Source organism: Ambystoma mexicanum, chromosome 10 (assembly GCF_040938575.1).
Source record: "Ambystoma mexicanum isolate Mex_15411 chromosome 10, UKY_AmexF1_1, whole genome shotgun sequence".
NCBI classification, from domain to species: Eukaryota; Metazoa; Chordata; class Amphibia; order Caudata; family Ambystomatidae; genus Ambystoma; species Ambystoma mexicanum.
In genome coordinates, this window is record NC_090932.1 from 1,552,603,661 (window position 1) to 1,552,627,542 (window position 23,882).

A 23,882-nucleotide genomic window follows, 5' to 3' on the forward strand; every position below is an offset into this window, starting at 1 on the left:
GCCAGGTTAACACTCTTATTTTCTCTGGTTTCGCACAGCCCTTGGCTAGTCCTGATATATCCTTCTCTGGACCCCTTTGTAGCAATGTATTTCTTATACACTGTGCAATTTTCCTTGCTTGGTTTGTTTCCCTTCCAGGGCTTTCTTACACACACTTGAAATTGCCTTGTATATTCTCCTGCCAGAGCTTTCTTAAACACACTTGCAACTACCTGGTATGTTTCTCTGGCCAGGACCTTTCTTCATGTGGGTTCTGCACCCACTTTTCAACGTAATATCTCCTTGGGTCTGCTTTATCCAACTCTGTATCTGACTCGTACTCTAATCCTGCCATGGCTTTTTTCAAAAACACTAATTGAAAGAGGACGGTCACTCAAAGGAACACATCCCAAACATCATGTCTCGCCACAAAAAAGACAAAGAAGCCATAACAGTCAACATAAATAATAAGAAAACCCAAACCACTCGCGAAGAGACCGACCAGCATGACCCCACAACCCCTGAAAAACTCAACAAACATCCGAGATGGCCCGCGGAGATACAAATAACAGAGCAAAGACAGACTACATTGCTCGCTACCTCTCCACATAGAACAACGTGGCAAGCAAAAACAGCAGATCAACAACAAACCAACAGCCTCAAGCATCACAAATACAGACCCCAGCAGAACACCAAACGCAGCACGACAACTAATAAACCAGCCCAACCCTGTCTCCACCATGGACAATTCCCCAACCAGGATAAGGGACAAATTGGAATCCATCACCCCGTACATCTCCAAAGACTGGAACAACGGATGGGTAGCCACCCAATCTACCACCCAGAGCTAACCATCCCCGCTATAAACCTTACTGGGCTACTCAACAAATAGTCTGACCAACAAAGAACCACTCCGCCCAACTGGTCCAACCAGGGAAAACCCACCTGGAACGTAAACCCAGCCAAGAACACACAGAGCAGAGCAAACAATACTAACAACAACCCGAAAGGAAAACAAACTGCACTGCAGCCTCCTCAACGTGAGATCCATGACAAAAGATTCAACAGAAATCTATGACCTCCTAAGCGAAGGAGGCACAGATGTGCTCTTCCTCACAGAATCCTGGCTATCGGACAAGTATAAAGCCATCGCGAATTAAGCAATATCCGACAAGTATAAATTAATACAAGCTAACAGAGAAAACCTAAAAGGAGGTGTAACCACAATTATACAAAAAGAACACGTCTGAGCATTGCGAATAATCACAACCAACGCAGTAGACTATGAATCCCTCCTCATCAGGATAGAACTCAATGACCAATCCAGCATAGTATTCCTCCTGATCCTCCTGATCTACAGACCACCCTCCTACAACCCCAACTTTGCAATGAAACTAGCGGACGAGGCCGCCATACTATCAACTCACCATGACAACCTAGTAATACTGGGAGACTTCAACATATGGTTCGAAAACGAAAACGAGTCCATAGCAAACTCACTCTGTGCACTCTGGAAACCTTGTACTTCTAGCAAATAGTAAATGGTTCCATCCACGACTCCGGACAAACCTTGGATGCAATTTTCTGCAGGGAAGGACTATGCGCATCTGCACCACCCACACCAATAGTATGGAGCGACCACTACTTAATACCATTCAACATTACATCCCAAACCCGCCTACCAGCCAGGAAGGCAATAGTCCACACCAGCCAGAAAAGAAATTGGAAGTACCTGGACCTAGAGGCCCTTATAAACCTTCTAGACTCAACCGCTGAAAGTGAAAGAGAACACACCGAAACAAACATAGATACAGCAGAAGACACTCAACAATTGGACCACTAAGGCCCTTGACCAATTAGCCCCAGCCAAAATATTCAAAGCAACACCCAAAAAACGTGCAGAAAAATGGTTCAGAGAAGAACTGAAAGAACTAAAATAAACAACTCCAAAATGGAAACGAAATGGAGAGAACAATTCACCCGACGAGACAAAATAAAATACCAAAGACAACTCAAACTATACAAAGCAATAGTACTAAAAGCAAAAAAGCTCTACTACGCCACACAAATAGAATCAGCAAACAATCCACAGAAGGAACTCTCAGTATGATCAGAGATTTTAAAAAAAAACTTTCTGCAAAAACTCCATCACGCCGACCCAAGCACTTTGTGACAACATCAGCAACCACCTGAGAGCAAAAATAAACATAATCCAGGAGACCATCAAACTAGCCTGTCAAATACAACCACAACTGCCAGACCACAGAGACCGGACAAAACACAGATTACAGCAAAACTCACCTGCCTAGAACCAATCACAGAGGAAACCCTTTCCACACTGATCAAGAACACGAAACTTGCAGAATCACCATGGGACACCTGCACCCCGGATATCTTCATAAGAATCCTCAACCACAGAAACCCAGCGACACACATCTGGAACCTAATGAATCTATCGCTCAAAAGGGGAATAGTACCGTCCTCCTTCAAATCGGCATATATCAAACCACTGATAAAAAAGGAATCAGAAGCGCAGAAGACTAAAGCAACAGACCGATATCCAACCTGCCCTATCCAGTAAAGATCCGGGAGAACCGCGTGTACAAAATCCTTCTCCAACACGTCAAAACAAACGGAATACTTGACCGATCATAAATTGGCTTCAGACCAATGGGAGGAACAGAATCAGCACATCTATCGATATGGGACGACCTGAAAATAAACGCAGACAATGAAGCACAATTGGTCCTGATACTATTGGACATATCAGCAGCTTTAGACACAATCAGCCACACAACACTTCTAAAAAGATTGACGGAATGTGGCAGGCAGGAATCCACACTAAAATGGCTTATCTCGTTCCTAACAAACTGAACCAAAAGAACCTACCTACCACCATTCACCTCAAACACCAAAAATATATCCTGCGGAATCCCACAGGGTTCCAGCCTCTCCCATCTATTTTTCAACATCTACATGTGCCCACTGATGAAAATCATTCGATCCCACAGACTTACAACTTCCAATTACGCAGACGACATTCGGCTGATAGTGAAACCAAACAGAGAACAAGAACAAAATAACAACCTCAACAACTGGCTCACAGAAATCTGCAGCTGGATGACTATGAAAAACCTCAAACTGAACCCAGCAAAAACGGAAATAATGCTCTCACCCGCAGGATTCGACGGGGGAACCCATAACTGAACTGGCCGATCGAACGAAACCAGAGACTACCGACGTAATAAATAACCTAGGAATACTCGTGGACAATGACGATCAGTTGAACGCAATCGCCAAAAAATGCTTCTTCCTCCTACAACTACTTGGGAAGATTATTCCCCTACCTCTCTTCCCCCACAGAACCCTCACAATCCCATCCCTGATACTCACAAGAATAGACCATGCAAACAGCCTCTGCCTTGTAATGCCAGAAAGACTTACCAAGAAACTCCAATCGGTACAAAACACAGCAGCCAGGAGCATATTAAGACTGAACAGAAGAGACCACATCACCCCAGCGTTGAAAAGCCTACACTGGTTACCAGTAAAAAAAAGTGCATCAAATTCAAAGCACTCGCACACAAAGCATTACACAAACAAGGAGGGGAATTCCTCCAGGACAAGATAAGCCAGTATCACCCAGGAAGGGAACTCCGATCCAGCAACGACCTACAGATAAAGGCAAAACATTACAAAAAAAAGGAAATTCGGCGGACCAGCGTTCTCACGTCTAATTGCTAACATCTGGAACAACATACCCAAAGTAATTAGAACCACAAAAGACCACATCACCATCAGGAAACTGCTAAAAACTTGGCTATTAAACAGACAATGGCAACCTAGAAGGGACACCAGCAACAACACTGCAGTTTAAAGAACTAGAGAGGAGACGAGGTGGATCAAAAAGAACCACAGACAAGAACCTGGCTAGATACCATTGAGTGGCATCCAAAGGGCCGCACCAGAGACCCCAACAAACATCCTACTTAACTGACGCCACTACACCAGATCCTGGACTAACCACACTCCACATGACCAACACAACGACCACCGCTATTTCCACACCTAGGGTGAACCACCTACATGACCCAAAACTGTCAACAATGCAACTACACACCAAGATACCGGATAACCTCACAGCTGTGATCACCAGTGACTGTGGATCCCTTGGGCAGACAATCTAACCAGAGCACACGATCAACCTGTCATAACCACACAACACACTATCTCCAACAAAAACACTACCACACACCCGAGCTACGGAATCTTACCCATACGGTTACAATGAACGAGGCCCTCACAAACACCCACAGACGGCGGTTCCTCCTGGTTCTGAATCTATCCTCTCATCCTATTCCCCACTAACCTCCCACCCCTCTTTTCTCTTTTTTTTTTCCCAGTGCAATGCGAGTGCCTGGAGTGTGCCCCTGGGTGGTAGCGGTGCGTGGTACAAGTCAACATAGCTTAACATAACATAAATGTGTATAGTACACATTGACATTCATGAACGTGTCTTACTTTTCGTTTGGTTTACCTGTCAGAGAAATGTTCAAAGGTTCTTTCGCTTTCAATTGCCTTATTCGCTTTCTTTATTATTCTCCTCCCGTGGCATATCTGCCAATAAGCCCCGGTGTCCCAGTTTCCCTTCCGGGGCACTCACTGATTCTTGCTGGAGTGCTTTGTTCCATTCACGGTAAGCCGATGACAGTCGTTCAGCATCTTTCCTCGCCACGTCGCCTTAGTTCCTCGGCTTCTCTATGTCCGCGGTTCCTGTTGGGCCCGTCTGCTTCGTGTCAGACTCTGGGTAGGTAAACGCTGCCACTGTACACCTGTGGATGCCGAGGAGCCCTGTGCTGGCTGCTGGCGCTCTTGCAGTGTATCTTCTCTCGCAGCTTTCCTCTTATCCCTCTCTGAGCCGGATGGCTCCACAGAACCCTCGTGGCCCCACGGTCTCCCGGTCCTCACCGAGAGAACCAGCTTTCTCTTTCCAGCAGCTCTCAGCAGTTAGCGGCAGCTGTGGTTTAAACATCCCGGCTGTCGGTACATGCTCCCAACAATTAGAGCGCAACTTATGTTCTTGGTCTTTTCTGCTCTGCATCACTCGGCTGATCTTCCTCCTCCCAGTATTCTTGCAGTTAATGGAATAGAAGTCCATTCTTGATGTTTTACATGGAAAGTGTGAGTGAGTGTTCTTGGAAGTCTAAGTGTAAGTTAGTTTTAAATAACTTGTATGCAGAGTCTGAGGAGATATTGGGGGTCATTACGAGTTTGGAGGTAGCGCCATGGCTGCCTCCAAACCCGGGTCCGGGTCCAGTCTGGGTGAATGGGGACTTACCAGGACATTCCGACCTATGCGGACCCGGTGAGTCCCCATTCAGTTGACCATTCCCCATTCCCATTTGAGCCCCCATAGGGCTCAATGGGAATGGGGAAGGCGCTAATAACGGGCCCGCAAATTGCGGGCTCGTTATTAGGTCCAAGGTCCCTTAACGGGCCCGCAGAGAACAGCTGGTCAGACCAGCCGTTCCTGCTGGGACCCGCTAAGGGACCACGGAATAGGGCTGTAAGGGTTTACCGGCATCGGCATCATTATCGGCGACCGTTAACCCTTACCACCCAACTCATAATGACCTCCATTGTCATGAGTTGAGGAGGGTACGTCAGATCTTTTTAGGTCTTCAGTATCTTTCCTTGGGGAAGGAGAGGAGTTGTAACAAAATGCCATTAAGGCATTGAGTAAGATGGGATATACTCAAGCGAAGAAGGGGAATACCATGCCTTATCTGATGGTGCCCTGCAAATCCCTGAGAGGTTGTCTTCCCTCCATGTGACTGCATGTCCCTGTGCTTTCATTGTCGGGACTCTGTTTTAGGTTTGCCCTTGTGTGTGACTACAGTGAATCAGCTTACATTTAAAAAGCAAACCATTTCCCAGCGGAGTGTGCCGGTCTCTCACTTTGATACAGTTTATAATTTTTGTCTTTACAGGGTATTTGCTTCAGTGCCTTAAAGAAGAACATTTCCAGCACTCGTTTGCATCAAATGAGAAAAAACCTGGCTCTGCAGCAGTATCATGTCACGGTGAGCACCCCCATCTCCTCAATTTCCATTTCCATCCCCACTCCAGATTACAGTGTTCGCAGTCATGATGAATCAATCCTCTTCTTACTCATTTGTGTCACTTATGGTCTTAAAATGCTCAATGAAATCCAATAGATGGTTCAAGGATTTTTAGTCTCTAGTCTATGATTTTTGTTGTCAGTGGTCTGAGACTGTAGAATTATTCAGCTAATGGGTTGTTTCTAGTCCCGCAATCTTCTCAGGGGTGCCCTCCAACATAACCCATGCTTCCCTATCGCCCAAGGTGTGCTTAATTACTAGCTATCTGTGCCCTCTACTATCGCCTGTAACCTCTCTACCATCAGAGGGCCTAAAGGCCAAGGCATTGTCTGTCTTACTCCCGATAGGATTTTCTAAGGGCACCCTACTCCAGTATTCCAGTCACAATTATGATCTTAAGAATGGTGCCTGTATCTCATCAGACACTCTCCCGTTCGCTCTGTGTCCCTCTCTGTCTCACTCCCTTTCCCTGATCTTATGACGCCTTACTATCTACTCCCTTTTCCCCTCATACTCTCTCTTACGTTTTCCCCACTTATTCTACCCCTTCTCTACCTACTCCATCTGGTCTCTCCCACTCCTCTCTTCCTCCCTCTTTCTCCCCTTCTGTTCTTTCTCCTCTCACCTCTTTCTCCCCCGTCCCTCTGATCTTCTCGCACTCCTTTCTTAGATCTACCACTCCCCTCCTTCACCTTCTACTCTCTCCACCCTTCAAAAACCACCTCTAAAACTCCTGCCTCTCCCTTCCACCTCTTTACCAGTCACATCTCTCTCTTTCTTCCACTTCCCTCTGACTTTCACGCTCTCCTTTACCCTCTACACACTTCCAATGCCCCTTTTCTACCACTGGCACCCTACTCCACTGCCACTCAATATCACTCTCCAAATCACGGCTTCACTCTCTTCACTGGGTACCACTCTCTTACACATAATACCTCACCTGCACAATACATCACTTGCACACCTATTAAATTCCTTCAGACTCTTCAGCACTCCGTCCACCTTCCATCCTCCTCCTGGGTTCTGGGTCCACCTCCACACCACCTAACCTCACCCAATCACCCCTCATTCTCAGTGGGACTTCCTTCCTTTAACCTTGCCTCCTCTCCCTTTGGGTCAGAGTTCCACCTGACTCTGGGGCCCAATCTAATGTATTTTACCCCAAGGTCAGGCCATTGTTGTGCAAGACTACAAAAATCCCTATTGGACCTGCCCCCTTTTTGTCATGCAGCATTTTGAACAGTCTGTGCGTTTCCGCTGGATGCCGGGCCAGCATTTCATGTAAGCTATGCTGTGATTAGTGATGTTTTCCTCCGATGACGGTGGCAGAACATCAGGATAATTTTAGGGGGTGTTGGCTCTTCTACGGTTGGCTGGGCTCACATAGTATGGAAGTGCATGCTGGTCTTGAAAGTTCTGAAAGAAACTAAAGAGAACTTGGGCCAGAATGGAGGCTGCCTGGAATTGGGTGATTGAAAGCGGTACCAGTCTTCGCGCTCCTCATATCTGTACCATTCCCCTCAAGGCACATTCAGGGGTTCATTGACTGGTGCCATTCCAACTACCTCACCCCACCTCTGGGGTATGCATGGTTCTGGCATACTCCCTGGTAGGTGCTCTATCTATCTCTCTCTCCCTCTCCCTCTCCCTCTCCGTCTCCCTCTCTTTCTCTCTCTCTTTCTCTTTCTCTCTCTTTCTCTCTTTTTCTCTCTTTCTCTCTTTCTCTCTCTTTCTCTCCTTCTCTCTTTCTTTCTCTCTTTCTCTTTCTCTCTCTCTCTCCCTTTCTCTCTCTCTCTCTTTCTCTCTCTTTCTCTTTCTCTTTCTCTCTCTCTCTCTCTCTTTCTCTTTCTCTCTCTCTTTCTCTCTTTCTCTCTTTCTCTCTTTCTCTCTTTCTCTCTTTCTCTCTCTCTCTCTCTCTCTCTCTCTCTCATTTCTTGGATTTTGACTTGCTGATATTTCAAACTAGTGGAATGAGGTTACTTAATTGCTACGTTCTAACCACTTTCCTCCCTTTATATGGGATGTCTGCCCTAAGGAGGATGGAATTGTAGCCTTGTTTATGTCTCACAGTACCTCTACAACATTTTCCTGGCTCTGCCCTCCACCCCACACACTCTGCAACTTGCTTTGCTCTTCAGCACTTTTCTGAATTTCAGCTGGACTGGCCAACTTGTTATTAGCAATAAGTGCTCACTCGCTTTCTTCTTAATTTCACATTTCTTTTTGACAAGGCTTCTCCTTCTCCTGTTTAGTTTTGGCTAAGAGCTACATTGTAGACAACACTATTGCATTGGAGTAAAGCTAGGAGAGAAATGATATGCGAGGAGGTACACAATGCTTGTGTGCATATTTTTTTGTAATATACCCACCCATTGACTGCCCATCGCCATGATAATCCCTTTGGCCCTTCCCACCAACAACCTGATCTTATCCAACCAAAGCCATCCTCCTCGTATCGCTTGCAGCGTGCCACTCTGACCTCTTGCAATGCAATCTCATCTTTTGAGGCATTGTGGAAAGTGACCCAAAAGTCTTACACTGGAAGGGTTTTCTGTATTTGTGAGGGGCAGCAAGCTAGCGGGACCCTCTAAATTCCACCTGTTGGAAGCACATTGTGTGCAGACTAGACCAGTCCCTGGCGGCTTACTTACTCCAAGTAACTCACCACAGTGTGGCGAATTCACTGTGATAGCATATGGGGATAGCGGGCTGCTATGGATAAGACAGCACCAGCTCTACCTGATGAGCCTCTCTGTGGGCAGAGAAAGAATCCTGTACTCCCGTCACTCCCCAAGAAGCACAGTAGTTCCCTCGCTCCATCTAGTGGGCCAGTATCCAAAGGAAAGAACTTAAACTACAACTGCTAGCATGCCTCAGTAATGACCACATGCTTGGATACAGACAGACCTCATTCCAGGCAAATGGTTCCTCCGGTATCGTGTTCAAACATATGAAGGGCCCAGTAAACATTGATGTTATTATGACATCTACAATAAAGTGAATACATTTCCGACTTTGAAGGTGGGGAATCGTATAACCATTGAAGTTTACAGACTAGACACAAGTGCTTACTGTGCGGAATCTGAGGGCGCCCTCAACATATCCTCCTCCCAGGTGGTTAGGGAAAAGCTGTCCGACATCCCCCATGCCTTCCCTATTTTTCCAGTAAATCGTCTCCTAGTAAACACCAGCCAAGTACTGGGACGAGAAAGAGACAAACTAGAGCCATGCATCCTTTCATTATTGATTCTCTCACACACACAGACACCAGTTATGTACTGGGACGAGGAGGAGGCAAGCAAGAGCAATGCAAAACTTCCAAGTCTACAATGAGCGGTCTAGTCCTTTTTGGACCAATGAACCTGGCGGGACGTTTAAAAGTAGCAAGAAAGGTGAGAATGGATTCGGCTTTGCAAACAGATCGGCAGTGTGCTGCGGAGGCAAGTGTACGGACTGCTTGACAAGAACAGACCTCTCCAGGAAGACGGCGTGACGGAGTGCTTATTTATTTTAATTTTCATGGACTGCTACACGCCCGTAGGACTCAGAGCGCACAGAAAGGACACGGACAAGACAGACAATAAGAAGGGAGAGGCGGCAGGCTCAGAAGAGGTCAAGAAGGGAACCGGAACACTACGCAGGAAATTAGTCTGGTTTGAGGTTAAACAAGTGAGTTTTTATTGCCTTCTTAAAAGATGGCTGGTTGACAGCCAAACGCATAGGACCGGGAAGAAGATTCAACTGTAGGGGAGCCTGAACGTAAAAAGAAGTCCCTCCAAAGCGTACCAGTTTATATCTGGGCAGGATGAGAGTAGGAGCGATCGAGGAACGAAGGTTCCTTATGTTGGCACGGGCTTTACCCGATTAATGAGATCAGCTGGGCAGGTTTTAGAGTGGCATTTAAAAGCTAAGGTCAAGATCTTCTGTGATCCTGTGCTTTACTGGCAGCCAGTGAAGGGCCCTCCTGGCGTCCGAGACATGTGCACACCTGGACAAGCCTTGAATAGCCCAAACAGCATTGTTCTGGGCTACCTGCAAAGCCTGGATATTGAGATCTGTGGTGCCTGCCAGCAAGCTGCTACAATAATCCATTCTTGAGTTGACGAGTGCTGTAGCAAGTAGTGCACAATTATTACCAGTAATGAAAGAGCAAATATAATTTTAGTCGCTTGGTGATGAGGCCACAAGTAGATCGAATGTAGGAAACATGTGGTCTCATGGATAGTTCCACATCTTGAGGAACCCTGATCGATGCAGAATGTATGCAGCGTGAAGCAAGGCTAATGGAATCTGAGGTGGGTGGCCGAATACGGAGCAGGAACTGGCGTGACTAGGCAAAGCTGCAGAGTGAGGCCCGAGCTGCGAGAGATGTATTGGAGGTGGGAGCGAAGCCATGGAGAGCCGCTGAGGGGGGGAGGAGAGAGAGAGCGATAGATATATATATAACCAAGCAAGGGGGACACCGGAATGGCAGGTGAGCACACAAAGCTGGTAATGAATACCGATTTGAATGAAAGCAAGTTTGCGAAACTTCCCGATACAAGGAACAGTGTGATTTAAGAAATCAAGCATTGTTGAGCACACATTGGCAAGAGCCATGAGAAGCATTTGTGAACAAGCATTGGCAAGAGCCGTGAGAATATAAGAAACTGTATGATATGAGAAAAGCATTGGCAAGAGCCACGAAAATATGAGAGTGCAACAAGTGCATGGTGGTAAACCAAGCCACGATACAACATCAAGAGGATGTAATATAAGTATTTATCAAGAACCACTGTCAAGCTGAAGCAGTGACAACATGTTTGTGAAAAAGAATCCATAAGGATGTGTCGGTCGCGTGACCTGTAATGGGTGGACTGTGTGGTCTGACAACTGCTCCTAGACCGAGTACACCCCTCTTATGAAAAGCCACTGAAGGCACCCATAAAGAAGCTTGTGTTAGAATAACACAATAACAAGGAACTCTTGTGTGATTTGAAATCAAGGAACTGAACTATATATATGAAGTGGTGAAAGGTAAACAAATTAGAAGAGCTGGGAAGTGTTCCAAGGAACTTTGTTGTTTTCGGAAAGCTGAAAGACTTGAACTCGTGGGGAAGGGAACCCCTTTGCATTGTGAACTATTTTTAACTCGGGGAAGGGAAACTTGTTTACAAGCCAAGAACTGGAAGAAGCTCTGAACTTTTTAACACTGCTTATTTTGATGCGGACATACCTACACATTGTTAACATTTAGAGGTGAGTGCACGTATAGGTTTTGGACTCAGACAGACATTTGCCTTGGACTTCCTGACAGACTATCCTTAGTTTCCGTTAGGCAGGGAAATCCCACCTTAGCACAGGGAAAATTGGACCTTTTTCCACCCTGCCTTTTTAGTTAATACAAGTTTATTGCCCAAACTTGAAGTTGTTGTCTGTGTCTGCTTTGCGATGCCTTCACAGTACACTGCAGCCAGTCAGAAACGTGTTGACTGGCCTGGGTACATTCTGACAAATTCAGTACGGATGTACAGGGAAAGATCTTGGACGTGCCATTAAATAAGCTAGACTTTTTCTCACATTTCAAACGATGTTGACTTAACAAGGAGTAAAAATCTACCCGGATTGCAAAAACATTTAAACTCCTTGACAATGTGGTCTACCAGACCTTTTTCGGCACTCTCACCAGTGCCACCCAGTAAAGGGCACACTCCCTAAAGGGGTTTTGAGGGTTCACAGGAGAAAGCAACAAATAACCTCCACCAATGGTTTCTTTACCCAATAAACCCCTACATGACTGCATAAACAAGCAATGTCTACTCCCCTATTCCCTCCCCCCGTCATGGTGAAGGGTGGTCGGGTTCAAACCCATCATCATCTACATGCTTTGCCTTCTATATACAGGGATCCCTGGACTCTGGACCCAGGGTAACCTGGGTTACCAGTTGCTACCGGATTGTGAAAGTGACTTGGTGTATTTATTTTTAAAAACAAAGACTGAATGTGTTGAAACCACTGGATGTTATTTCCGCCGGTCTAATCAAGGCAGGCTCGTATAATATGGTGGGTTCGAGTGGACCTAGGGTTGTTTCCATAGGCGCAACCAAAAAAAGATTTGTTTGCTGGAAAGGGGTGTCCGGTCAAAGGATCGAATTCAAAGGATTGACTGGTGAAAGGATCGACACAAAAGGATCGACGGGTCAAAGGATCGAATTATTTTTTAATTATATATTTTTTTGGGGGGGATTTCATTTAGGGGAAAAAAGTGGTTTTTACCAAAAAAACAGGAGCTAGGGGGGACCCCAACCCCCCAAAGAAAGTGAAAAAAAACAATCCTTTGACCCGTCGATCCTTTTGTGTCAATCCTTTGACCCGTCGATCCTTTTGTTGTCGATCCTATGACTGGGAACCCTGGAAAGGTTGTCCTCTATATGACTTAAACTGAAATACTTATGTAATGTGGGAGACTCAAGAGATTACTTATGAAAGTGTTTTCTATTATTTGTAAGCTTGATGAATTCGAAAAGCCCTAAACAATTGCTACTGGCCTAGCTTTCTAGACCGTTATGGCCATTGGTATAGATTATGTTTTACATTGCTTCATAAATGTTCCCATCCACAGCCTTACATTTTCCCAACCTGTCTAGAAACATGAACTTTGCCATTGGAACCTGAGGTAAATCTCATTAAGCTATAATCAAATTCCTTCATCCATGTAACTTTGTTGTCATTGGTGTCAGTATTTGGCCGTTTTAGGGCTTGTTTACCCTTCTGGCAGACCATAATGGCCGACTTCTTGGCATTCACCTGGAGTTCTAATGAGTTCATAAACAGAATGTACCGCGTTATCATAAGTTGCAGGGCACGAGGAGCATGGGCCATAAGAAAGGTGTCTTCTGCAAATATAGAGGCTAGAAATAATTTGTTGCCGATTTAAGGCCTTAAGGACTCTGCAGTGCTCCAAAACAAAATCTATTAAGGAAGGGAGTGAGATTAAAAGACCTTCTTCCCCAAATAATTGTCAAGATCTGAAAATAGAAGCTGTGCTAGGACTCCCATTGATGGAGAAATCTGCAAAAAGAAATTTTTTTCCATATAGTGGGCTGGAGAAAGATCAGTGTTATTGAATAGGGGCTTGAAGAAGGGAGGCCACACTGAATAAACATTTAGTTGTTTATTTTCACACGGAGCTCGCCAGTCGCCCCTCTTTCCTCAGGCCGCCTTTCATCTCCGCCAACTGCCGTTCCTCGCTGCGGTCACGCGACTCTCATTACATAAAAGCTCGAGAGCGCACGCGACCGCCGCGAGGCACATTACATTCTTACACATCTTCCCCCTCAAACAGAGCAAATATATATATGAAATACTATAACAGTAATGTAAAACTTAACACTTATGGTTAAACTTAATCAGAAAATTTGTTTGACCAGAATATAACAGAATATCAACAGACTTGTACAACTTGCACATGACCTAGTATCCTCCGTGTACAATTACATTGTAGATACCTTAAACACGACCTGAACACTATAATGTCAGGTCTCATAATCCCTCATCCACACCGGCTTAGACCTGGCTCTATGTAAAGAATCCTCTTCAATTTTTGACCTTTGACTATCATCTTCTCTGACCTTCCCACCTGCCTTTTCCCTGTTCTCATCCGTCACCTCTCCTCTCACCTTTTCATTAAATTTAATGTTATTCCTCTCCACCTTCCTCAAGTGCTCCTCATCTTCACTCCTCTCCTCATCACCCGCTTTCGCCAATCTTCCTTTCGACCAAACTTCACCACCTTCCAGAACTACCACATTACTTTTTACTGCACATATCTTCTTAGGACCCAGAAATCTACTTTCCACACACTTGTTCACTAGTCTAGGATTTTTGACATACACTTTTTCTCCCACCTTCCAATCACGTTCCTTCACCCTCATTCTGTCATCAAACAGTTCCTTATTTCTTTCCTGACTCAATGCAATAAGTTTCATAATCTGATTACGGTCAACGTTTACCACTCTGGCCATTCCTAGCCATCCTGGACAAAGCCTTGTCCCAGGCTCCCTTCCCTTCATTGAAACAAATGGGGATACTCCCGTCACCGAATGAGGCGTAGTGACATAATTCCATGTCAGCATCCTTAATACTTCCCTCCATGGTTGCCTCGAATTCATGGCCATCTGCAGGCCCCCCTTTATGTACCTGTTAACTCTTTCAACAAGTCCATTTGCTTTAGGATTATATAGAGCCGTCCTTGTGTGTTTTATACTGTATCCTGCAAGAAACTGTTTCATTGCTCCAGACACAAATTGTACCCCATTATCTGATACAATTTCCGCCGGGACTCCTTCCTTAAGAAATACTTTTTCTAAGAATCCAATTAACTCCCTTGCCGTGACCTCCCTTACAGCCTCCCACTCAAACCATTTGGAATGGAAATCCACTACAACAAATACGAACTTTAACCCATCTCCCAGACCTGCCACCGGACCCATTATGTCAACTGCTAACTTACTCCACGGCTGGTCCGGTACCACATTTGGAATTATTGGAGCCTCTCTCACCACTCTGCATTTGTCACTCGTTTGGCAAACTATACAATCCTTGACATACCTTTCTGCACACCTGTCAATTCCCGGCCACCAATAATTCTGCCTCAATTTCCTTTTCATAGCCGCTTCTCCAGGATGCCCCTGATGAGCCAGTTCAATTAGCACTGACCTCAGGGAATGAGGAGGAACAATGCCCCTCCCCCTCCTTAACCTATCCTCACATAAGTTTAACTCATTTTTTACTTCCCACCAAGTATTGAATTTACCATCCAAATTTTTTCTTTCTGGCCACCCCGTAACCGTCCAACCTTTGACTAACTTGAGGTCATTATCAGAGTCCTCTTCCTTCGCCCATTCCTCCTTGCTGACCGCACTTTTTACCTCTGCTACCACTAACTCCTCCTCTGTCACTCTGTCCTCTATAGGTTCACCTTTAAGAGGCAGTCTGGAAAGGCAGTCTGCCACAACATTCCGCTTCCCTGGTAAATAGCTCACTTCAAAGTTAAAGTTTTGGAGTCCCAGACCCCACCTGCTTATTCTTGGAGAACCCGTGGCCCACCTGCCACTCTCAAACATCTGAACCAGTGGTTTGTGGTCCGACCTGACCACAAATCCTCTTCCCCACAAGAAGAACTTAAAATGATTCACTGCCCAAAACATTGCCAAAGTTTCTCTTTCAATGACAGAATATTTGCTCTCTGCCCCTCTTAGCGTTCTAGACGCAAATGCTATCACTCTCTCAGTATTGTCCTTATTGTACTGCACTAACGTCGCACCCAGTCCTAACATGCTCGCATCCACTACCAATACCGTTTTGTCCTTTGGTTCAAATCTACCTATGGATGGTGCCTCACCCACTGCTTGCTTAATACACTCAAAAGCCACATCACATTCCTTAGACCATTCAAACCTCACTCCTTTTTTTAGCAACGCTCTGAGAGGTACTGATACCTTGGCAAAATCCTTCACAAATCTATGATAATATTCGGCCAAACCGAGAAATGATTTCACCTGCTCTTTGTCTTTGGGTACAGATGCGCACCTTACTGCTTCCACCAAATTCTTTTTTGGCCTCACCCCTTGCTCATCTATCTCATGTCCCAGATACTCCACCCTATGTACCGCAATCTTACACTTGCTCCTCTTCACCGTCAACCCTGCCTCACCCAATCTGCTTAATACTTGTCTCAACACTTCATCATGTTCTTCAGTAGAACTAGCATATATTAACACATCGTCCTAGAACACAATAATGTTTTTCACTCCACTCAACACCGTCTCCATGACCCTTTGGAACACGGCTGCTGCGGACGCCAGCCCAAATGGCATCCTACAGTATCTAAATGAACCAAACACTGTGATAAAAGCTGTCAGGTGTTGACAATCCTCCTTCAACGGGATCTGATGATAAGCTTGTGAAAGATCAATAACTGAAAACACTTTGGCATTGCTCAGTACTGATAGCTGATCACCTATTATTGGTAAGGGATGTCTATCCACCAGTATATTTCTGTTCAGATCTCTCAAATCCACGCATAACCTAATGTCTCCATTGGCCTTAGCTGCTACTACTACCGGCGATAGCCATTCCGAGCTTTCACTCTTCTCTATTATTCCTCTTTGGAGTAACGACTCCACTTCTACTTTGAGTTTCTCATTCAATCCGTGAGGTACTGGTCTCACCTTGTGCACCCTCGGACTGGCCCCTGCCTTTAATTGAATGTCATGTTCAAAACCTTTCAACAATCCCAGTTCCTCCTGAAACACCATGGGATACTCCTTTTCCCATTTATCCTTCAATTCAGCCACATCAACTGGTCTCTCCGCATTCGCCTGTATCCTAATTCCCAATTTCCACTGTTCTTCCCATCCCAGAAGTGAAGAACCTTCTTGAGTTACGTAAATCCCTGCTTCACAGCTCCTCCCTTTATACTTGATGGAAGCTCGGAACATCCCTATAATTCTAATTTTAACATTTCCATATGCATACGGCTCAATATTATGCTCCTTTAATTTTGTCACGTCTCCTTGCATGCAACTCAAAAATGTCGCCTTGGACATTAATGTCCACGGTGGGCAACTGTCCACCTTCATTGTCACCACTCTTCCATCAACCATGAATACATCGGTGGGTGCACCTCCCTTGCTTGATACTTCTGTTACCTCCAATACATGCTTTGTTTGGTTGCTCCTTCCCACTTCTAAATCTTCACCTTGTTCCGGCATTCTTCCTCCTGCTTCAATGCTCTGCACCGTCCCTGATTCCCTACACACTCTCGCAAAATGCCCTTTCTTTTTGCATTTTAAACACGAGATGTTCCTGGCTGGACAAAACATGCTTGTGGAAATATGACGGTTACTACCGCACTTGTAGCATTTGATTTCTTTGTTGAAGCCAGTCTTGCGAAATCCCTTTACAGCAGCCACTTCTCCCACTGACTTGTCTCCCTTCATAGTGGTCATATATATGTATGGGTCTGTTCCATACTCCTTGCCATTTCTATGGCCAACTCCAGTGATGCATCCTTTGATAGTAACCTCTCTTGTATCTTTATGTTATTTGTTCAACGGACTAATTGGTCCCTTATAAGAGAGTCTGTGAGCGGCCCAAATTCGCACGTATGACTAAGAGACCTCAACGCTGCAATGAAGTTTTCCACCGGCTCTTGTGGATCTTGTATTCTTTGGAAGAACTTGTGTCTCTCAAATGTTATATTTTTCTTGGCCTCAAAATGGACTTCCAACTTCTTTTCTGCTATAGAATACTGGTCCATCTCTCTCTGGCCTTCTTGTGGAGGATCCGGTAATCCATCATAAACACTTCTGCCATCGGTTCCCAAATTGTGCAGCAGGATTGCCTCCTTTCTTGCTGCTGCAAACTTACCCCCTCCAATGGCAATCAGGTACGTGTCAAACAGCTTCTTCCACCTATCCCACCTTATAGGTGGAGCACCAGGTTCTGACAGGAACGGTGGCGGAGGTGCCATACTTGCCGCAGCCATTTTCTTGTACTTAGTGGCTTACTTTCCAATTTTCGCCTTTGGTGTTACTTTATTATTTTTTTTTTTTATACTTTCTGCCAGTCTCCTGTGCTGTCCCCTTAGGCGATTCTTATATGTGAATAGTATCTGTTCACCACATTACAGTCTTACTTCGACACACCATATATTTAAGACTGTACCATTACTTTACTGTCCTCTGGGAGGAAGTCTTCCTGTGTACACTACCCGCCACTGGGATTCACCTTGCTGTATCTTTACTGTCCTGTTCTGAACACACCCCTCTTATGGTGTTTTTTATCTACTCCGAATTTTCCTTCCTTACACCTCCTCCCTGGCTGTGCCCCCAACCCCCCCTCTCCCTGCTCCTCACCTTCGTGTCCAATGAGAGGGGGATTGGGCAGCACCCACCAGGACAAACAGCCTTTCCTTGTGTGGCCGTTCACGTGAAAGTGGGGAGAATGTCCCCCTGCAGCGCCACGCTCCGAGGCACTGCTGAGACAGCTGCTCTTCAGGCCCCCCCCCCTCTCCACCGGCTTCCTCCTGTATCCAGCTATAAATAGCACGTTCCGCTTCAAAGGAACGTCGCTGGGCTCCTCAGCAAGCTCCGTGTGCCCCCTCGTCGCCACTTGAAGAAGGGAGGCCACACTGAATAAACATTTAGTTGTTTATTTTCACACGGAGCTTGCCAGTCGCCCCTCTTTCCTCAGGCCGCCTTTCATCTCCGCCAACTGCCGTTCCTCGCTGCGGTCACGCGACTCATTACATAAAAGCTCGAGAGCGCGCGCGACCGCCGCGAGGCACATTACATTCTTACAGGGCTCCTGCTTTTTTATCAAACAACCCCCTTCCAGCTGTGCCTGTTGTATTGGGGAACCAAAGGGTACATATAGTCTGAAGTCCAATATCTTGTGCCTCTTCTGTAAACAAAGAAGCTGTTTTCTATCCAAATGTCATAAGGGGAAACACACACTCTCTTCTCTTCTAAATCCCAATGGAAGGAAGAAATGTTTAGCACCACTATAACTGGGGGTCAAATTCCACAGTGAAATAGGTGTGATGCTTTCTACTATAAAGTCACACTTTGAAGATTGCAGATCCACCATCCTGCCCCCTCGCATTTCCGGCCTTCTTCAGCCCCCTAAGTAATCCATTTACAGTCTGAACAGAAATGAAATTGAAACAGAATAAAAGCCATTTTAGAAAAAGGAGCAATTATAGAGTGTGCCTACTGTCAAATGCAATAATTGGCTGTGTTCCAGGTGAAAAAATGTCAATGGACTGGAGGGTCATTCGAAATTTCCACTCCTTCAATGACCCTCGCTGAAACAATTCACAATGGCCACACTAAAGACCATTCCTCTCGTCCGGAAAGGAGATGTCCTGTAACCCACCAAGGCAGCATATTTCCGTGTCCCAGTCTTTTGTGGTCAACATACCACACTATCAATTGAGGTTCTCAAAATTCCACCTCAATAATATTTATGAAATGCCAGGTGGTGGCATATATCACGAGGCAGACATAGGTTTGTGCAGTTGGTACTCCCATCGCTCAGATTCTCCCTCGGCTGTGAGAAATCCAATCTGGTTCAGCTCAATCTGTTGGTCGTTGGAGATCCCTGTAATGTAAATAGGTGGACAGGCATCAGTTTTGTGGATCCATATTTGTAACCAGATTTCACAGCGGCAAATGATAAGTCTTGAAGTTCACATCCTTGCTGTGTGCCATCCCTTATTGCCTTCCCTAGATCCTGAATTACAGACAGAACTTGTTACTTGTGCAGGAGAGCCAAACTTCAGAAGTGGCAGAGAGCTGGGAGTACAGATGAGCAGTCGTGTCAGACTTAAAGACCAAGCTTATGTGGTACAAAATAGACAGCCATCTCTTGTGGGGCGACAGTTTAAAGACACTAATTCGCAAAGCATGCTTGTAACACATACTCCATTTTGGTGACCAGGGCTGGAGAGCCCATCTAGAGGATCTCTATAGCAAAGGCCATTGGAGAGACCATGGAGTGACTTACCAAGTCTGGCCAGAAAGTTGTGAAGGTGTTGACAGGTAATGCAACTACAATGTTATGTACAAAAGCTAAAAGGCACAATATCATCAGCCCACTATAGATCTGCTCCGGCGTTGTGGAGGTGGGCCATAAACCAAAACATCTTCATTGCACCCATAATCTTTCATTCTCAGTCAGTGTGTGTCACAATGGACAATCTAAGCAGGGAATTCACAAAGTGTGACAAGTGGGAACGGGACATACAAAAACTGGAGAATGCCGCAAATGCACCTATTCGCAATACAACAGATCTGCAACTGTCAGCCCTTCACCAGCATGTTTTCCCAGCAATTAAGTCTTGGCAAAGTGATTTTCCACTCATTCATCTGATGCTAACAACAATGCACAAGCTCAGAGTGGAACCCACTTGTATATTGATGGAAAATGTTGCATGTTATATCCTTACTGTTTCCTATTGGGACTGCAGCTAAAGGCCGTAGAACCCCATAGCATAAAATTGACTCTGCAGTATCAACATTTAGTCTGAGACCTTCTTGTTTAATTATGTACATCCCACGGGACCTCAGTGTTTGTTTTGTTTTTGATAGCCCCGAATAACCTTGCATATGGGGTGGATGGGAGCAACAATACTGTAGTATATATTGCTATAGTGGTCTGTCAGTGGGCATCCAGCACTGGAAGTATGAGGGATGGCCTTCACTTTCCTTCCTTAATTTGTTTCCCTCTTATTTTCTCTTACTGTAAATTTTTGTCTCTCGTTGATATTTTCTGAAGTTGCTTCAGAGGTTCTGGAACTGTTGGAAGAGGCGAGTGGAAGAAGAGGAGGAAAAGCAGCAGCTTTCACTCACTTTCATGGCGTACGCTCACTACAGGTAGTATGTCTCAAATGTCTTGCGCCCACCTGTGCTGGGTGGAAGCTGCAGTGAGAGCGTTATGGGGGTAATGAACTAGGTAATACAGAGACTGGTGATTCAGTGAACCCTTTTGTATGGTGACTGGCAGTGTGAGGGCTGGTGATACACGGGGCTGATGGGGCTGATGACATGAAGACTGGCAGTTTGTGGCCTAGAGATGCAGAGAGCAGTACTGTTATGTAAAGTCACTGTGGGATGTGAGGGTTCAGTAATGCGAGGCTGAAAACTGCTAGGAGTTTTCTCAAAATATGCCATTTTATTAAAGTAAACATTTTCAAATAAAGCCTTGCTTGCCCTACTCTAGCGAGGAATTCCCTACCTAGTCTGAAGGCTAAGGGAACAATGGGCCTCATTACGAGGCTGGAGGTAGCTGTGCCTGGAGTACAGGCATGGCTGCCGCCGGTATCCATTTATTTCCGGCACCCGCGAATGGTCATATACCGGGTCATGCCGAGTTTGGCGGACCCGGTAATTGCCCATTTGCGGATGCCGGTAATAAGGGACTCCCCATCCCCATTCGGCACCATAAGGCTCAATGGGAATGGGGAGGGTGGTAGCACCGGTACTGTTAATAACGGTACCGGTATTACCATCAAGTTCTGCTCGCGGGTGCTGGTACGGCCACCTGGTCAGACCAGGTGGCTGCAGGGGCAATCTCACGCAGAACTCGTAGTATGGTGGTATGATAACAACGGTGCCGGTAGCGATACCGGCGCCATTGTTGCCTTACCAACATACTCGTAATGAGGCCCAATATCTTGCATGGGTAAACTAGCCTTCACTCTAAACAACAAAACATACGAAGAAAATTATACAGCAATATAAGATAATAAATAATATCTGAATGGTTTTCACCTGTCCTGGGTAAAATCTCTTGCCCAGGTTTTAAAGTTAACTTCAAAGTATTCCAAGGAAAAGAAAAGTCGTCAACGAGTTCTTGTCAGTTCCAAATCAAAGCAAATGTTCATCAAACCAAAATCCACTGTTAACAACTTTGTTCCTCGGTGAATAGATCCCCTTCCAACTTCAGGCAAAGAAAACAGCACCAATGGTAATCCTGGTTATGTGGTTAATTTGTCTCTTCTTCAAGATAGTGTGTCATAGTTCAACGGAAAGTGCAATATTTCCTCAATGACCATAATACACCACTATTTAGGACTTCCTCTGCTACAACTTTACATTTGCTGAGGACTTCTTCAGTACATTTTGTATATTTGTCAGGATGCTTTTCTTTGGGCTGCTGCTTCCCTTTCAACAACCACCCTTCTAATATTGCTACTATGAGGATAGTCACCTTTGTCCCACAGCACACTGCTACTTCAAACCACTTCAATTTGACATCTGCTGACAACCTGGTATACGACCACAATTCAGGTACTACTACCACTGCTTTGTACTTTTTTAATAGGCAGTTATTGACAAGACACTTCGACTTCTTCAGGTAGGCAATGCACTCTTCCTTTTAATAACTTCCTAAAAAGGCGTAACCTCTTTGCCTCTTCCGGTTGTCTGACTGCCACAAGAACAACCTGCTTCTGCCCAAAAGACTGACTTCTTTTCAGCTTCAGCATTCATTTGCACTACAAATTGTAATCTACTTCTGAGTATATTTCATAAGCTTTACTCGCACCATTTATGTACAAGTAATTACCCAGAAGCCGTAGTGCCACTCTTTCAGCTTCAGATAGCAATTCTACAACATGTGTATCTTGGGCCCCTTGAGAGTTAAAACGTTATCCACCTTCACTGTGAAATTAACCCTTGACAAAAATGGTTTCACTATGAAAAGGGATTGCCTCTTGACTTGGGTAATGCTTGTTCTTCTCTTCGGTATTTTAAACCGATTCACTCTTTTGAGTAAAACACAATTGGGAAACACGCGGCCACTCTTTAAGGTAGATATTCAAGTTTAAAGTTGTAAATAGAATTGTATTCCCGTGTAATGTCAAAGGATGCAACTCAGACTTTCTTCAGCATGCACAATTGGGCACACAGGACCTTCCTTTGATGTAGATTTCACTCTTGGATACTTGTAAAATTTCAAGGTTCAGTATTCGGTAATGTTTTGACAAGCGTTCCTCCCTCTTGATTAAGGACACATGACTGCTCCGTTAGTCTGCAACAGATTTTATAAGGTTCAACAATGGGTTTAAACACTTTTGGTTTATGACACGAGTGTTTAGGCTTTCACTAGGAGCGCAAGGGCTTATAGTGAAAATGTCGACTGCAAAAATGTGAAAAAAATGTTTTCCGAATTTTTTTTAACATTTCTTTTTTTATTGGGGGGGTTCCCCCCCAGCCCTTGTTTATTTTTACTAGCTAGACCCTAAAAAAACATACAAATAAAAAAAAACACATTTGAATTTTGTTTTCAACATTTTTTTTTTCGACATTTTTGTATTCCACTTTTTGCAGTCAACATTATAACTGGACACCGAGCGCGAGTATTACAATTCCATTGTTAACTGAATCTTAAAGTATATGGAACTGCTTTTGCTCACTTTAAACATTACGCAAGTCCATTAGGAGCTGGCCACAGTTACCAGCAAGGCTTGTGAAGTGTATCTGTGTGCTTCACTCACCGGCTTCAGGTACACTGCTTTTGCAGGTTGCTCTACTTCCCCGACCACTGCTACTTCTTCTGGCTCTCTTGGGACCCACACCCTTCTCCGACACAGGTGCCTCCGGTCCAGCCACTTCAATTGGGATATTCCTTTTCTCCCCAGACCTTCGGCATGCCAACTGGTTCTGGCCTTGGGCTTCAGCATGGTCGCTGCTCTGCAATCACAGCAACTCATCTCACACAAGGAAAACTCAGCTTCCGGCACTTCTTCCGCTATGCAGCCTCTGCAATTAAGGTTTTGGGAGAACAGGACCCTCTCAGAACTTGCAGGTGAAATCTGCTGTCTCGACATTCTGGTGTCCCTTCTGTACTCCCACTTCCTTGTGACTTGCCAGCCTTGTGCTTCTCCTCTACTACTACTGCCAGCCTTCCAAGCTCCTTCTACTCCTGCTTTCCTGCTGGAGCCTTTGCTGCCTCACAGGTTTAAATATTTCAAGGTGTGGGCTATTAGTCTAAATGGCCTGACTGCTATAATGGCTACTGGGCTTAATTGCCTGACTACTACATCTACATGCCTCTTCAATCTTCTTCCTCATCTCAGTACATCTAGGATTCTGGGACATGTAGTTCTTTTTTGACCTAATTAGGTTTTTCTACTTCTGAATTACTTGTAAGGGTAGATTGAATTCTCTTAAAAAATTTTAACAGGGAGGCTGTGAGATTTAGCTTTTACAGAGGAAGATGGTTTCGAGACAT

The 23,882-nt window shown here is 45.1% G+C and overlaps 1 protein-coding gene across 1 annotated transcript in view; it reads left to right on the top strand.

Annotated features, from left to right (window-relative positions):
- The window catches only part of SFI1 (SFI1 centrin binding protein), a 1,072,759-nt gene that overhangs the window by 467,161 nt on the left and 581,716 nt on the right, over positions 1 to 23,882 (top strand). The window contains exons 11-12 of the mRNA XM_069619815.1: positions 5,970 to 6,062; positions 20,424 to 20,521. Of these exons, the coding sequence (XP_069475916.1) occupies positions 5,970 to 6,062; positions 20,424 to 20,521 (191 nt within the window). The remainder of the gene's footprint in view (positions 1 to 5,969; positions 6,063 to 20,423; positions 20,522 to 23,882) is intronic.